This window comes from Dermacentor albipictus, chromosome 5 (genome assembly GCF_038994185.2).
Source record: "Dermacentor albipictus isolate Rhodes 1998 colony chromosome 5, USDA_Dalb.pri_finalv2, whole genome shotgun sequence".
Classification (NCBI taxonomy): domain Eukaryota; kingdom Metazoa; phylum Arthropoda; class Arachnida; order Ixodida; family Ixodidae; genus Dermacentor; species Dermacentor albipictus.
The window spans coordinates 18,675,474-18,691,213 of NC_091825.1; the positions used below are offsets into that span (position 1 = coordinate 18,675,474).

Sequence of the window (15,740 nt, forward strand, 5' to 3'; positions counted from 1 at the left end):
TGTGTGTGTGTGTGTGTGTGTGTGTGTGTGTGTGTTCAAGGCGTTTCACGTAAAAACTTAAACCACAGACATATCTAGTGGGTGCATGGACAGGGGGCGATCAACCAATAACGTGAGTGGGGCACATCCCCTCCCCCGCTCTCTGAAGTGGGGGAGGGGGGCCAAGTCACGTAATTTCAAGTATAGGCATATCTACATGGCAGGTCGGGGTCACTGTACCCCAGTCCGCTCGTTACAAACGTCTATGGCTCAAGGAACATGAAACAACACCCTGTATATGTGCAATGGTGATAAAGTGATCAGTAAAACAACATATATGTGCGAAAGACACCCACATACATATGTGCGTCTGTTTTTCACATATACTTCGAAACTCAATACTGCTCAAGAAGACTCTATATTATTCAACAATAAGAGCATTTTATCAACTTCATTGTTGTGAACACTTAATAATAGCTCAATAATACTCAATATATTTCAACAATATATCAACAAAACTTAGTCAACGACATTATTGTTGGAAACTGCTGAACAATTTCGAAATAACGCTCAATATTATTCAACGATATATCAACAGAATTTAGTCAACGATTTTTTTGTTTTGAACTACCCAACAACTTTATGTTTGCTCTGTGGTTTCAATATTTATTGATGGATTGTTGAAAGGCTGTTGAGTCAAGAATTCGTCAACAATATGCCAACAAAATTTGAGCAGTCATTTTCATAATGACTCATAATTCTCATACGGGTATTCAAAATATTCGCGTCATGACAGCGCCTCTGCTCTTCGAAATGCCGCACGCATTCCTACACTACCTTGTCGGTGGCGTGTGGCAGCAATGAAGTTCCTTTCTTTGCTTTATCATGATCGCATAAAAGTTGATAAACACATCCACTTGAAACTACCACATCGTCATTCCTGTACGAAGTGTAATAATAAACGTATCAGGCAATACGTCACACGCAGCAACACGTTGAAATTTTCATTTTTTCCTGCTACCATTGAAATATGGAACGGTTTGACCCGGGAAATTATTGGCATGGATAGCGGAGTTAAATTTTGGAGAGGGTAGAAAAATACCTTGGGCTGTAACATATTGATGTATTATACTTGGTTACATTATGTCTACTTATGTTTTATGCTTACTTAGGAGGCTTACGATTGGTTTGTTATACGTTGCATAGGATGTTGTATCGATTGCTGTTGTATCGGTTATGATTACTGATGTATAGTTGATACATTGTACTCCTACGTGTACCGACACGTCCACTCCTTGTAATGGCCTGAAAAAGGCTGACGGTATTTTTCAAATGTTAATAATAAATAAATAAACATGTATTTGCGTTCATTTATTTCTATGTAACTGAGTTCAAAATATATATATTAGAAATGCCGAAGTCCAGGTCTTTATTTCTAGAATACTTGTCCTAAATTTGTCAAGCACTGTTTTTCGGCTTCACACATCGTCCTAATCAAGCACGATATCTGCGTCCAGGACACTGTACTTATTGTTACAACTGTACCCTGCCATGACCACGAGAATGATCCCTGAAAAGTTAGCAAAACTAGCTCAACAAGCTCGCTATGTAGTACGTTAGGAACGTTTTTGTGTTGCAGCCTTTGCAGTGTTTGCAGCCGGTTGCAGTATTTTAAGTCATGCACGCCGACACGGCTAAGCAGTAGACGAATTTCACGGGTGTTATAAACTGCGCAATCGACTGTTACTCAATTGGAGCATTTCTGCTTCTGGGAGACAGCGCATACAACGTCACCAAGTTCAACAAAATTATTTTGTGACATAGGTGGACCATACCATCTTATTCTAAGCAACGCGCATATTTTACGGGAAACTAATAAACAGGCCTACCGTAATGCAGCATCCATCGTCACACACAATTCCGTAGCGCAATCTGTCTAAGGCATGACGATCATCAAAACTCAGCAAAAAAAAAAGGTATTGATCTGCAGGACATTGCACTGAACGGAAGTAAAATTAGGCTGGCATATTGTCTACCCGATGCCATGTTACTTGGTTGTAAAGCGGAACTCAAATATGTGCGCACCAGGTCGATGGCATCACCACCGCTATGCCTGCCGTAGACTAAGCCTATTTGCGATGAATGGATCCTTAGGGCAGTCACCCGTGCCCACCAAATATCAGAACTACAGGCACGCGTGCAATAAAAGCTGAAATCTTTTTCCGATTATAGGCTTGTACTTTACCCATGCATCAAAATGAGTGGATGGAATTTACCAGTGTGCTCTCTGAGAGGACGGAGTGGCTTGTGCCACCAAGCTCGTTATTTATACCTCTCTTCTCGGTTTACAATTACCTTTAGAAATTCCAGAGTCGCCTAGGCAAATGGTCTAATCCAAAATAAATTTGTGGACTTAAAGGTAGCATTGTTTCATTCTGCTCGTTCTCCATGTTTATGCTGCTAATACTTCAGCCAACGCGAAGAGGACCTCCGATGGACGGGGAGAAGCGTCAGGCGCCATGCGTGTACTCGCAATATTGTCTGGTTCGCGGGACGACGCACGAAAGCTGCGTAAATTTCACATGTTTCAACGGCAATGTGGACTTCATGAACTGAATGAGAAGAGCTTATTCACGTGAACGGATACAGATTTTCGTATACATCAAAGGTGTCCTAATTTCTGCGCTATGAGCCACGCTACTGCGGCTGGCTCTCAGCCAAGCACTCGTCCACTGCTTTTGATCACAGCTATATGTGCGCGCACTGGTATAACGCGCCATGCAACATGCCACGTGAAAGCGTTGTCAAATGGCTGGCCAGAAGTCTTCGATATGTTGCCGATCTCAGTGGCGCACGTCTGTCAGGAAGTGCTACGAAATTTTTTATGCAATTATTCTGGCGCTGTGTGTTAGCTTCCATGAACATTATTCGTCGACGAGAGAGCTAATAAGCCTAATTACTTGGATAAGCTAAAAGATGGAAAATGCCTCTTATTTTCTTCATCCTCAGAAATGAACAAGTGTCCTAAGTGTGCTTCAGCCTCAAAGAAAACTTTCAGAGGCATTTCTAGGAGAATTTCCTGAAGAACCACAATCACAGCTCAGAGAGCTCTTCGTCACGTTCCTGGACGCCACCAATACACCTCAAGCGAGTGTCCGTGGTTGCCCTGTATGGCATGTAAAACTTGCACTGACTGTACCACAGTTCTTTATGCCGCGTGCTCTGGTGCACAGTCTCTGGGTGATCATTTGCCCCGCAGTGTTGTGGCACTTCGTGACACTCTTGATTGCAGGCAGTACTGAAGGTCACCTCCCGATTGGTATCATGTAGATGGGTTCTTCCTGCATCTTTTTCTTGTTTCTGTAGAGGAGAGAGAAAGAGAACTTGAGGAAGAGTTTTCTGCTTTTTTTTCCCTTGCCGGAGTTCATAGGATTATTGACATGCTACCCGGCAATGGGAGAGAGAATTCTACTGACATGTTTCACAGGAGAGTGGAAAGAACAAAAAATGCTCAAAGAATGTGTAAGATTTGATAATTATATATTAGGGTGAGATACGATCTCGTAAAATGTAAGCCTCTCTATTCCTATAGATGATACGTGGTTAGAGCGTATCTCAAGGCTAAAGTACGGAAGTCAGAAAAAAAATAATTTGGGTAATTGGCGAGCATTCATGCTCATCACAGCCCTAAAAGGGCCAATATTTATTGTTTCCGAATGGAGAAGTAGCTTTGAATTGGCTCTCGTGTGCGTATCACCTGTTCTGTATCACCTGTCCACTTAGTCCTGATGTGTATTAGCGTTATTTTGCTAAATATATGAAAATTATCTGAATAATGAATGCAAGACCGGCCTTCAAGGCAAACATTTGAGCTTGATGAAATTTAGGCACTGCTATCCTTCATTGCGTGAGAAAGAAAAAAAACATCGCAGCGACAAAAATTGCGACTAGGAAGGCAAAACGAAAGTTTTAAAAGCCTTGAGGACCACAGTCCTGTGGATCTTTTGTGCTTGTGTTTTTGTTTTATTCAACTATATGGACACTCCAGATGGACGCCAGCATTGGCGTTTCTGTGATTTGCTGTATAAAGGGCATGTACGGTCATGGTCGCGCATCGTATAGCTGCAGGTGCGAGAGAAATCGTGCCAGGGTGAAAAGGATTGCAGCTTGATGCGGCTGCGTCTTCTCGGACGTGCCCAGGGAAGGGGGTGGGGGTGGATGTAAGAAGTCTAATCATGCGCGCAAAAGGGGAAGTGGGGAGATCGGCTCGAAAGCAGGGAGGAGGAAGAGCAAGGATGAGAAGAGCACGTTAGTGGATCCTCTCCTCAAGTCGGCCGATGGGTGGGCCCGACCGTCCTACCTCATCGTGAGACATATTGCCTTGAGGGCAACACGTTCTGTTTAATCGGACAGCTAAACGGAATCGCAGCGGCTGGTAAGGAGTCTGCAATTGCGGAGCGTCAGTTGTACACGCAAGCGTAACTGTCCAGCTCTTAAAATCGGTGGTGCCTGCCTGAAGCCGCAAAGCAAGCGCACGAAGAAGGCGCCTGTAGTGGAAGAAAATCGCGCGCAGAGGAACGTACCAAAAGGCGTGAGCGCGCGGCAAAGTAGCGCCACCTGGAAGAAAGTGCGGCGATGTTGACCAAAAACAGCAAGGACAAACGGGCCGAAGCTTCGCGGAAGACGAAGGTAGGCGCGACGGGTTGGCCTCTTCTGGCTACCGGTATTGTTTGCGGTACAGACGTACTGGCATAGGCAGGTTGCGAACGTAGTTCCCACGCCTACTACGGCGCCCCTCGCGGCGGCGAGCGCGGCACCGGCAGGATACGACCGGCCCGCTTGCGTTCGGAAAGCCTGTATGCGCACTGTTTCACGCGTAGCTGTTGCCTTTTCTGAGCAATGCCGAAGTGCAACCCGAGCTGTTGAGTAGTGGGCTGCAACAGCACGTACACCAACTCACGAGGAACAAAGTTTTACAGGTTTCTAAGCCGACCGTATGAAGCAGAACGGCGTCCACACTGGATCGCGCTCGTCCGACGGCATAAGCTGTTTGATGTTCCGGCGTTATGCCAAGTGCGTTATAACGCTGAATTCTTTGCTTGTACAGCAATGATGGCAGCCATGGCACACCTGCAGTCAGTGGCGTAGCTAGGTCGCCTGGCACCCGGGGCCCATAGGTCTTCTGACCCTCCCCCCTCCCCCGGGTTTATTCGGTGGTCGAGCGTGAAGTATCTATGTTTGCCTGTGCGCGCTAACACCATGCTAGTTTATTTAGTTAGCAAGGGAATGTTTACCTGGGGGTGTTATCTCCGGCGGCTGCTGCGTATGACGCGGCTGCGCAAGCCCTGTCTTAAATACAATCTGCAATGCGGTCAGTGTAAGCGCGTAGGCGCACCGAGGGACGATAGCGTCGTGTGCGATATGGCGCTCATACTCTTGCGTGTCACCCGCGTTCAGAAAGTGAAACTTCACTGGCATTTTTTTATTATTTTTTTGTCGTCAGTGGTTGTTCATTTTCCTTGTAGCTTGAGTAACATAAAGTTTGGCGCTTCGCAGCGCGTCCTTGACGGCTGGCAGCGACTAGAGAAGTACGTGCCACATGGGGATGCTCTGCTTATGCGCCGCCTAGTCATGAACAAGAGTTTCCATAGAAGCTGCAATTGATAATTTAACACTAGACTATGTCGCAGTAGCAAGGTGTCATTACTAATTGGTCTGTGGCTGCTAAAGCGACACCGTGCTTCTGAACCTAATAAGGATGGGAACACTTACTACAATTTATTAGCACGATGTATCATCGAACCTTGCTTCCTGTAGTTCTCTAATAATTTGCTATCGCTACCAATGCTTCCCCTTTCAGGTTAAACTGCTACTTTTCTTCCTCCATTTTTGTTTTTGTTTTCCAGTCTGCGTTCCTCAATACTGTGCCAGGTTTTTCCTTACACGCTGAAGCAAGTCCTTGCCAAGGTCCGCCACTGATTTTAAGGGCAAGTCAACGGACCTCAGTGACACGTAACGTCAGCGGAGCGCAGTAGAAAACACCGCAGCACAGCCAAAGGGCGCATGTGTATTTTTTTGTCCGACGAGATTATTGAGCGTGAGCAGTGATGACATAGTACATTGTGTACTAACGCTATGTTTGCACCGAAGTTTTTAACTAAATAGAGAGCACTATCTCGACGACCTGTATTTCACATGCCGCAGCTTCTAGGGCGAATTAACAGTGTGGCTCTACGGCAACGATACCCTCATAGTAATAACATCACCACCATCACCAGCGTTTTATGTCCATTGCAGGATGAAGGCATCGGCCTGCAATCTCCAATCAGCCCTGCCTAGCGCCAACCGATTCCAACTAGCGCTTGCGAATTTCATAATTTCGTTGCGCCACCTTCTCTTGCCGTCCACGAAAGCGATTCGCTTCTCGTCGCATCCCTGCTGTAACCCTAATGGTCCACCGGTTATCTAACCTACGCGTTACATGACCGGCCCAGTTCCATTTTTTTGTCTTAATATCAATTAAAATATCGGCCATTCCCGTTTCCTCTCTGATTCACACCGCTCTCTTCCTGTGTCTTAACGTTACGTCTAACATTCTTCGTTACGCCTAACAGACCTCAAATACGCCTGACCAGCCAAGGAATCACGAAGAAGGCAAACATGCCGTCGTTTGCCCAGAAGCAGGCCACATTAGAACTTTTACATGGTGGACAGTGGCCGCGTAAACGTTTACATCGATGGCTCAGTCACATCTGCAAGTTCAGCTGCTGCTGTAATGATACCAACAAGATCCATCAAAATACAGCTAAAAATGTCACATGTATCATCAAAGACAGCTGCTGAACTGGTAGCCTTGCGTGCGGCTCTTCATTTCATTCAGGAGGAACCACCCCATGCATGGTGAGTCTTCTGTGATTCCAAGGCAGCCCTACAGAGTGTACTCTCAGCATTTCGCCATGGATCACATGAACAGCTCGTCGGAGAGATCAGAGAAGTACACCATCGCATAGTTGATGAAGGACACGATATAATACATCAGCGATTTTCTAGTCACTGTGACATACATGGCAATGATCGAGCACACGCAGCTGCCCGATCTGTCCATGACGGCGTCAACTGCATTGCCATTCCTCTTTCGAGAGCCGACGCAGCGAAAAAACTTGCCGTACTTGCACACGACCTGACATTAGCTCAGTGGAATTCATCCGATTTCACAAGTGCACACCTTCATACCATGGACCATAATTTACAACTCCGTATTCCGCTCGAGCTTCACGACGCGATTGCACCCTTCTAGTTCGTCCATGGTTTGGAGCAGCATTTTTCAAATGCGTACTCCTTTCTTACCGGAATGTCCAAGAGCCCGCTTTGTGACTTCTGCGGGTACAATAAAACAATCGCGCACCTTCTTTGTCAGTGCTCTCGTTTCAACCCGCAAAGAACAGTCCTCTCGGCCACCCTAGACAAACTGGACAAGCGCTCAATGACAAAAAACAAGATCCTTGGAAACTGGCCTACGCGAACATCAGCGCGATCGGCTATGAAGGCGCTGCTGCGGTATTGAAATAACACTGGACTTTCTGGCAGATTGTGATTTCACTGTATGACGCAGGATTGTACGGTCACACTGCATAACACCAGGAACACCTTTCCCGGCTGCGTGACAGTGCCCACCGAAACAGTTTATGCATACGTGCGTCTGTGTGTAGTTTTTTTTCTTTTTTTTAATCCTTCTCTCTCTCACCTATCGAATTCCCTTGCCCCTCCCCCAGTACAGAGTACCCAACCGGAGATAATCTCTGGTTAACCTCCCTGTCTTTCTCTTGCCTTTCTCTCTCTCTCTCTCTCTCTCTAACATTCTTCCTTCCGTCGCGCTTTGCACGGTCCGTAACTTCTTTTCGAGCTTCTTTGTCAGTATCCAAGTTTCTGCCCCATATATCAGCACCAATAAAATGCACTGATTGTACACCTTCCGTTTGAACGATAATGGTAAGCTTCCAGTCAGGAATTAAAAATGTCTGCCGCATGCACTCCAACCCATTTTTATTCTTCTTTAAGTTTCCTTCTCATGATCAATGTCCCCTGCGGGTAATTTACATAAGTAAACGTACTCATTCACAGACTCTAGAGGCTGACTGGAAACCCTGAACTGTTGTTCCCTTGCTCGGCAATTGTTCATTATCTTTGCTTCAGCATATTACTCTTCAACGCCACTCTTACACTCTTGGCCCCAGTATTGCTCAACAGGAGAATGTCATCTGCAAACCGAAGGTCGCTGACATTTTTGTCGTTGATCCGCACTCCCTAGCCTTCCCAATCTAGTAGCTTCAACAGTTCTTCCAAGCGCGCAGTTAATGGCATTGAAGAGATTGTGTCTCCCTGTCTAACCCGTTTCTTCATAGGTATCTTCCTACTTTTCTTCTGGAGAATTAGGGTAGCTGTGGAATCTGTAAATATTTAGCGATATATTTACGCAAGTGACTTGTAATCCCTGATTACGTAATGTCTCTATAACTGATGGTATCTCTGCTGAATCAAATGCCTTTTCGTAGTCTAAGAAAGCCATATGGACCCGTGTTCTTGTTTGTCTTTATCGGGTGGCCTTATTTCACCCTCTAGCAAATGTTATCGCTCAGCGCAGCACGCGCTTGCTTTCGTGATTCACAGTTGTGCTCCCGTCTTCACCATCACTACCACCTGACAATATGGACACTCTAAATTTCTCGATTACCTGATTGATGACATGGATGTGACCGATTGTAGAGTATTCCTTCCTGAAGTCAGCCTGTGCACTTGATTGAATCAAGTCCAGTGTAGCGCTTGCTTTATAGGAAATTATATTGGTGGATATTTTATATAATACTGGAAGTCAGCTAATGGGACTGTAATTTTTCTATTCTTTAACGTGTCCCTTCTTGTGGCTTAGTGTAATAATGGGATTCTTAGTTCTCTGGCCCTTTTGGAACAGACATAGACATTTCGTATAAACGACCGTCACATTTGCAAGCATGTCTGCTCCATCTTTGAATAAATCAACTGTTGCTTCATCAACTCCTACCGATTTTCCTCGTTTGATATCTTGCAAGGCATTCTAACTTCATCGCTAGTTATAGAAGGAGCCTCAGCAACCTGTTCACTGCATTAGTGCAAGCGCTTGGGGCAGTTGGTGCATGATGAACTTGAAAAAGAAGGGGTACCAGCGAAACACAAAGGACGCGCACATAAGAAGTTCATCATTTCTTCGCATGGAGGTATCGCGCTGCTCTGGGTACTATGCAGGTCACTAAAGAATTATTCCGTTGCTTTTACTATATCTTAGAGATTCCTGACGAGAATACTTTGCTTACGTTTCAGTGCATACATATCGGATTGTCCTATGCCAAGTTATAGATATTGTAGCCAAGAAGACCGGCGTGCGCGTCAGGTGCATCGCCAACGCCTCGCTCGAAAACAGAGCACGCGCGCTCGGTGCCCGACGCTTCATCCACAGACCTGCCTGTATATCGTGAAAAGTGCTGGCTTGTTAAACCACTTTACATATTCGGTGGAGATTACTAGGTTGCTAGGAGGCATTGCGTAATCAAGGAGTACAGACAGCTTACGTAAATACATTGGAAAATATCTACAGAGATTCCACAGTCACCTTAATTCAACACACGAAAAGTAGGAAGATACTCCTAAAGAAAGGAGTTAGACAAGGCGATACAATATCTCCAATGGTATTCACTTCGTACTTTGAAGAAATATTCAAGCTATTAAACTGGGAAGCTTTGGGAGTAAGGATCAGCGGCAAATACCTCAGGAACTGTCGGTTTTCCGATGACATTGTTCTATTCAGCAACACCGCAGACAAGTTACAACAAATGATTGAGGACCGTACCTGAGGGAGTCTAAGAGTGGGGCTGAAGATTAATAGGCAGAAAACAAAGATAATGATGAATAACCGGGCAGGGGAAAAAGAATTCAGGATCGCCAGTCAGCCTCTAGAGTCTGTGAAGGAGTACGTTTACCTAGGTGAATTAAAGACAGGGAACCCTGACTCATTATCATCATCAGCCAGGTTGCGCGCACTGCAGGGAAAAGGCCTCTTCCATACTTCTCCAACAACCCCGGTCATGTACTAATTGTGGCCATGTCGTCCCTGCAAACTTCTTAATCTCATCCGCCCACCTAAACTTCTGCCACCCCCTGCTACGTTTACCGTCCCTTGGAATCCAGTCTGTAACCCTTAATGATTATCAGTTTTCTTCTCTCCTGATTACAGACCCGCCGTGGTTGCTCAGTGGCTATGGTGTTGGGCTGCTGAGCACGAGGTCGCGGGATCGAATCCCGGCCACGGCGGCCGCATTTCAATGGGGGCGAAACGCGAAAACACCCGTGTACTTAGATTTAGGTGCACGTTAAAGAACCCCAGGTAGTCGAAATTTCCAGAGTCCTCCACTACGGCGTGCCTCATAATGAGAAAGTGGTTTTGGCACGTAAAACCCCATAATTTTTTTCTCCTCATTACATGTCCTGCCAATGCCCATTTATTTTTCTTTATTTGAACTAAGATGTCATTAACTCGAGTTTGTTCGCTCACCCAATCTGCTCTTTTCTTATCCCTTAACGTTACACCTATCATTCTGCTTTCCATAGCTCGTTGCGTCGTCCTCAATTTGAGTAGAACCCTTTTCGTAAGCCTCCAGGTTTCTGCCCCGTAGGTGAGTACTGGTAAGACACAGCTATTATACACTTTTCTCTTGAGGGATAATGGCAACCTGCTGTTCATGATCTGAGAATGCCTGCCAAACGCACCCCAGCCCATTCATATTCTTCTGATTATTTCCGTCTCATGATCCGGATCCGCAGTCACTACCTGCCCTAAGTAGATGTATTGCCTTACGACTTCCAGCGCCTCGCTGCCTATTGTAAATTGCTGTTCTCTTCCGAGACTGTTAAACACTACTTTAGTTTTCTGCAGATTAATTTTTAGACCCACTCTTCTGCTTTGCCTCTCCAGGTCAGTGAGTATGCATTGCAATTGGTCCCCTGAGTTACTAAGCAAGGCAATATCACCAGCGAATCGCAAGTTACTAAGGTATTCTCCATTAACTCTGATCCCCAATTCTTCCCAATCCAGGTCTCCAAATGCCTCCTGTGAACACGCTGTGAATAGCTCTGGAGAGATCGTATCTCCCTGCTTGACGCCTTTCTTTATTGGGATTTTGTTGCTTTCTTTATAGAGGACTACGGTGGCTGTGGAGCCGCTATAGATATCTCTCAGTATTTTTACATACGGCCCTGATTCCGTAATGCCTCCATTACTGCTGAGGTTTCGACAGAATCAAACGCTTTCTCGTAATCCCTGACCATTCCTAACCTTGACTATGAGAAGGAAATTCACAGAAGAATAAAAATGAGTTGGATCGCATACGGCAGACATCGTGAGCTCCTGACTGGAAGATTACCGTTATCATTGAAAAGGAAGGAATACCATCAGTGCATTTTACCGGTGCTGACATAGGGGCCAGATAGAAAAAAACTTGAGAACAAATTAAGGACTGCGCAAAGAGCGATGGAACGAAGAATGCTAGGCATAACTTTAAGATACAGAAAGAGAGCGGTTTGATCAGAGGGCAAATAGGTATAGACGACAATCTAATTGACATGAAGAGAAAGAAATGGTTCTGGGAAGGTCATGTAACGCGTAGAGTAGAAAACTGTTGCACCATTAGGGTGACAGAATGGGTACCAAGAGAACGTAAGCGCAGTAGAGGATGACAGAAGACTAGGTGGTGCGACGAAATTAGGATATTTCCGGGTGCTAGTTGGAATCCGCTGTTGCAGGCGTAGGACAGGGGTAATTGGAGATCGTGGGGAGAGGCCTTCGTCCTTCGTCCTGCAGTGAATATATAATGGGATGATGATGATGATGATGATGATGATGGTGATGATGATGACGAAGACGACGACGACGACGACTAGGGTTTCTGCAACTCTCGAACCCGGCAGTCGGAAGGTGCCGCCCATCATCCATCATGCGTGAAGACGTAAGCCAAGCACCACCACCAGTCTCGCCCAACCTTCTCTGTTCTGGCTCACTGCATCAGCGGGGTCCAGCCATCTTCAGCGGCTCCAACAAAAATGATGTCAAAGACTGCCTCTCATCCTATGAACGCGTGAGTGCCCACAACTAATGGGACGATGCTCACAAGTTCAACAACGCGGTCTTCTACCTCACGGGCGTCGCGAACGTGTGGTTCCGCAACCATGAATCTGACCTTCGCACCTGGTCAGACTCCAAGACAAGCTTCACGAATGTTTTCTGTCGACACACGGTGCGAAAGCTTCGTGCCGAAACGCGCTAGCGCAACCGTTCCCAGCAGCACGGTGAGAACTTCACTAACTACATAGAAGACGTCGTCGACCATTGCAAGCGCATCAACGCATCAATGGCGGAATCCGATAAGATCCGTCATATTTTGAAGGGCATCGAAGATGACGCCTTTCAGATTATCCTATCGAAGAACCCGCAGACCGTCGTCCAAGTCGTTGATTTTTGTCAGTTACGATGAACTCCGCAGACGTCTACTGACCCGGCGTTCTTCCATGCAGGATGTCTCTGTTTCGAGCTTAGCTGCAGTACACGACTACGGTCCCTGCTCTGTGAGATCAGTGTTCATCCCCACCGAAGTTGCTGCAGCTGTCTCTGCTCACCACCGTTCTAAGCTACGCGCTATCTTTGACTCCAAACCTGCGACAGGAGCAAGTATCTGAGGCTATTCCGTCACCGCGTGCCCAGCCGCCGGCGTCTGCACCTGACACACGCTGAAGTTGTAGCACAGACCGTGCTACCAACGTTCACTCCACCACAGCTCGCTCTACTGTGATGCCCACTCGAGTTTCCCACCAGGATACCAGCCAACACTGGACCATGGCGCACTCCCGACAACCGCCCAATATGTTTCTATTTTGGTATCCCTGGTCATATGGCACGGTTTTGTCTCCGTCGCTCATGGCTTCCGCGAGCTGACCAACCTGCGCCATCATACTTCCCTGCAGTTCCAGTCATCTCGTCCCCTCGTGAATCATGTACGACTCATCTGCGCACCGGCCACCCTGCCCACGAGCGCCACTCGCCATCTCCCCGACGCCGTTCGCTTTCGCCAATGCGTCGTCGTCCGACTCCCACAGAACAAAAAAACTAGTCGCCGCAGTTCCCGAGGTAAGAACTGCGTCTGTGTCGAACAGCACAAGGCCTCGCTATTCTTCGACGAACGTTATTGAAGTATCTGTAAATGTAATTTTTGCACTTGCGCTAGTTGACACAGGAGCCACCAACGTTACTAGACTAGCTTCAGTTTTAAAACTCAGCGCCGTTGCGCGGAACCGCCACCCGCCCGCGCCTTCGTGGCGCTGCAGTCGCGCCCGGCTTCACTTCCTCACTGGCCGGCTACGCGGGCGGGCCGGACTAAGCACGCGGTGCAGCGTTGGTGTATTCTGTGGTTCGTTGTTGACAGCGAATTTCAGCAAGCATGTCGTCCTTGGAACTGTAGCCTTCGCCGAGTTTCTTTAGAATATCACCAGACGATGCCGACGTGCTGCGTACCTGGCTGCATAGGCCGCTATCGGAACGACGTCAACAGTTCGGCGCACCACTTTTTCTGTGCTCCCAGCAATGCGACCCTTCTTTCAGCGTGAAACAGAGCGATTCCTCGTGCCGACCCGGAACGGCCACAGCTGGCTGCGTGGCCGTTCATCTTTCCACCGTAGAATTTCACTTCACTTCTGTCGTCGTAATGGGGAGGCCGCGTTTACGGGGGTATATGAGCCAATGCTTAAGGGAATATGAGCCACTCATGGTCTTACGTAACAGAAAGATATAATTTTGAAGAAATTTTATTTAGAAGAATCACAAGCGTCAAATCGCAGGCGAAGGCTGCTAACCACGCCGCCGAGCAAACTGGAGACATCGAATGCAAGCGACAACTGCGGGCTGCGGGCATACCGTCAGTGACGTCGTTCCCTCTCGCAGCCGATTGTGTGTGTAACCTCATAACTGAGAAATACTTTATTGAACCCTCGAAATTAACAAAGTGATAAACACAGAGGCCGCACGTTTCAGCTTCGCTGATTAAGCATCTGCACGGAATGAAACATCCGACTTCTTTCTCTTTTATTTTTTTTTGTGGCTTGTGTGTACAAAGACTGACCTCATCTTTCTTTTTGTACCGCTTCTTTAGCATGATGAGAAGCTTCGGTGGGGATGAAGATCATCCTAGAATCACACACTTTGGCCAGATATTCAGGCTCGTGAGCCTAAACTGCGCGAAGCGTTAAGATGACATGAAGAAACACATGACATTTAGAAACGCAGCTTCTGCGCTTCGCTGTAGGCGTTTCTTCCTTTCGTGTAGTTTACCCTTCTTTCAGTATGAACGATCTGGCGCGATAAATCTTATTGCTGTAGGTGGTTACCGCTTTCTCGTGGTATCACTAATTCGGACAAGGGAGAACTGAAGCGAGAACTGAACTGAACTGAAGCGAGAACTGAACTGAAGGGAGAACGCCAGCGAGCGTGAAACACGCGCAAACTGTCCGTCCGCACGAGCTCAAGGCTGTGACGAGGCGTCTGCAGTGGAGCCCGATGGAACAGCGTTGCCCTCTGGCGGCTGTCACAGAAGTGGCGACAACGGCTGTAAGCGCGCGGGCGGGGAGTTTTACAACTGAAGCTAGTCCAGTGACGTTGGGAGCCACCATGTCCGCTAACAAAGAACTTTGTCGCTCGCTCAGAAAAGTAATGACACCCTTGTCTGCCCTATCGATCCGAGCAGCAAGCGCACAGCACATTACTCCTGCTGCAGCATGTACTACCCACCTCACCATTCAATGACTGGCGTACAGAGTCGAATTTGTTGTTCTGTCTTCATGCTCATACGACATAATCTCGGGGTGGGATTTCCTTTCCGATAACAGGGCCGTAATTGACTGTTATCGCGCCGAAGTCAAATTTTCGCCGCTTCCTGACGCCCAACTTGATATGCAGATGATTGCGGCGCCGAGCTGCTCGTTGCTGACGACACTACGAAGCCTCCGCACTCTTTCTTTCTTTCTTTCTTTATTCATTTATTCAAGACATTCCTTACGGAAATGCCTTGGGGGACGCGACAAAAGGCACTGAACGTGCCTGACTGGGCCTCGCCACCCTTGGTAGCAGCAGTCACACAAGAACATAAATAATAACAAAAGTATCACTACAATAGGCTCAATTCGGAACACGGTAGAACTTAAACATCAATAAGTGTTCTTTTTTTTACATCAATAACATAAATACACATACAATCAGATACATTGTACAGGTATGTCGAAACAATCGTCCGGGTACAGAAAATATGTCGGACTTTCACAATGAAAAGCCAAGACACAGAGTAAGCGGAAACCAACTGGGATCAGTCCGGCACGATTTTAGTCAGTGTTAAGGAAAAACGTTTCGAGCACTTTTCTGAAAATGTGCACTGATGTAGCTGTAACGAGTGCTTCAGCAATTTCCGGATATTCGTTGAGAAGGTGTGGTATCATAAAGCTTAGTTTTTGATCGCCATATTTCGTACGAGAACGTGGCCTGGGTATTAAATTCTTTCGTAGGCAGTACTGACCAGGTTTCGCTTGATATTTGGTTTAGATAGGTGTTGTTTGCTGCTGATGCAATATTTACAGGGCCAATTTGTATTTATACAATTTATGAATAGGCAGTATTTTATTAGATTTAAAGAAGGGTG

The 15,740-nt window shown here is 46.7% G+C and overlaps 1 protein-coding gene across 2 annotated transcripts in view; it reads right to left on the reverse strand.

The window, feature by feature from the left end:
* Positions 1–377: 377 nt before the first annotated feature.
* LOC135914799 (uncharacterized) overlaps positions 378–15,740 on the reverse strand; it is a 200,479-nt gene continuing 185,116 nt past the window's right edge. For both annotated transcript variants that reach the window (XM_065447727.2, XM_065447728.2), the window contains exon 8: positions 378–3,339. In XM_065447727.2, the coding sequence (XP_065303799.1) occupies positions 3,285–3,339 (55 nt within the window). In that variant the 3' untranslated portion in view covers positions 378–3,284. The remainder of the gene's footprint in view (positions 3,340–15,740) is intronic.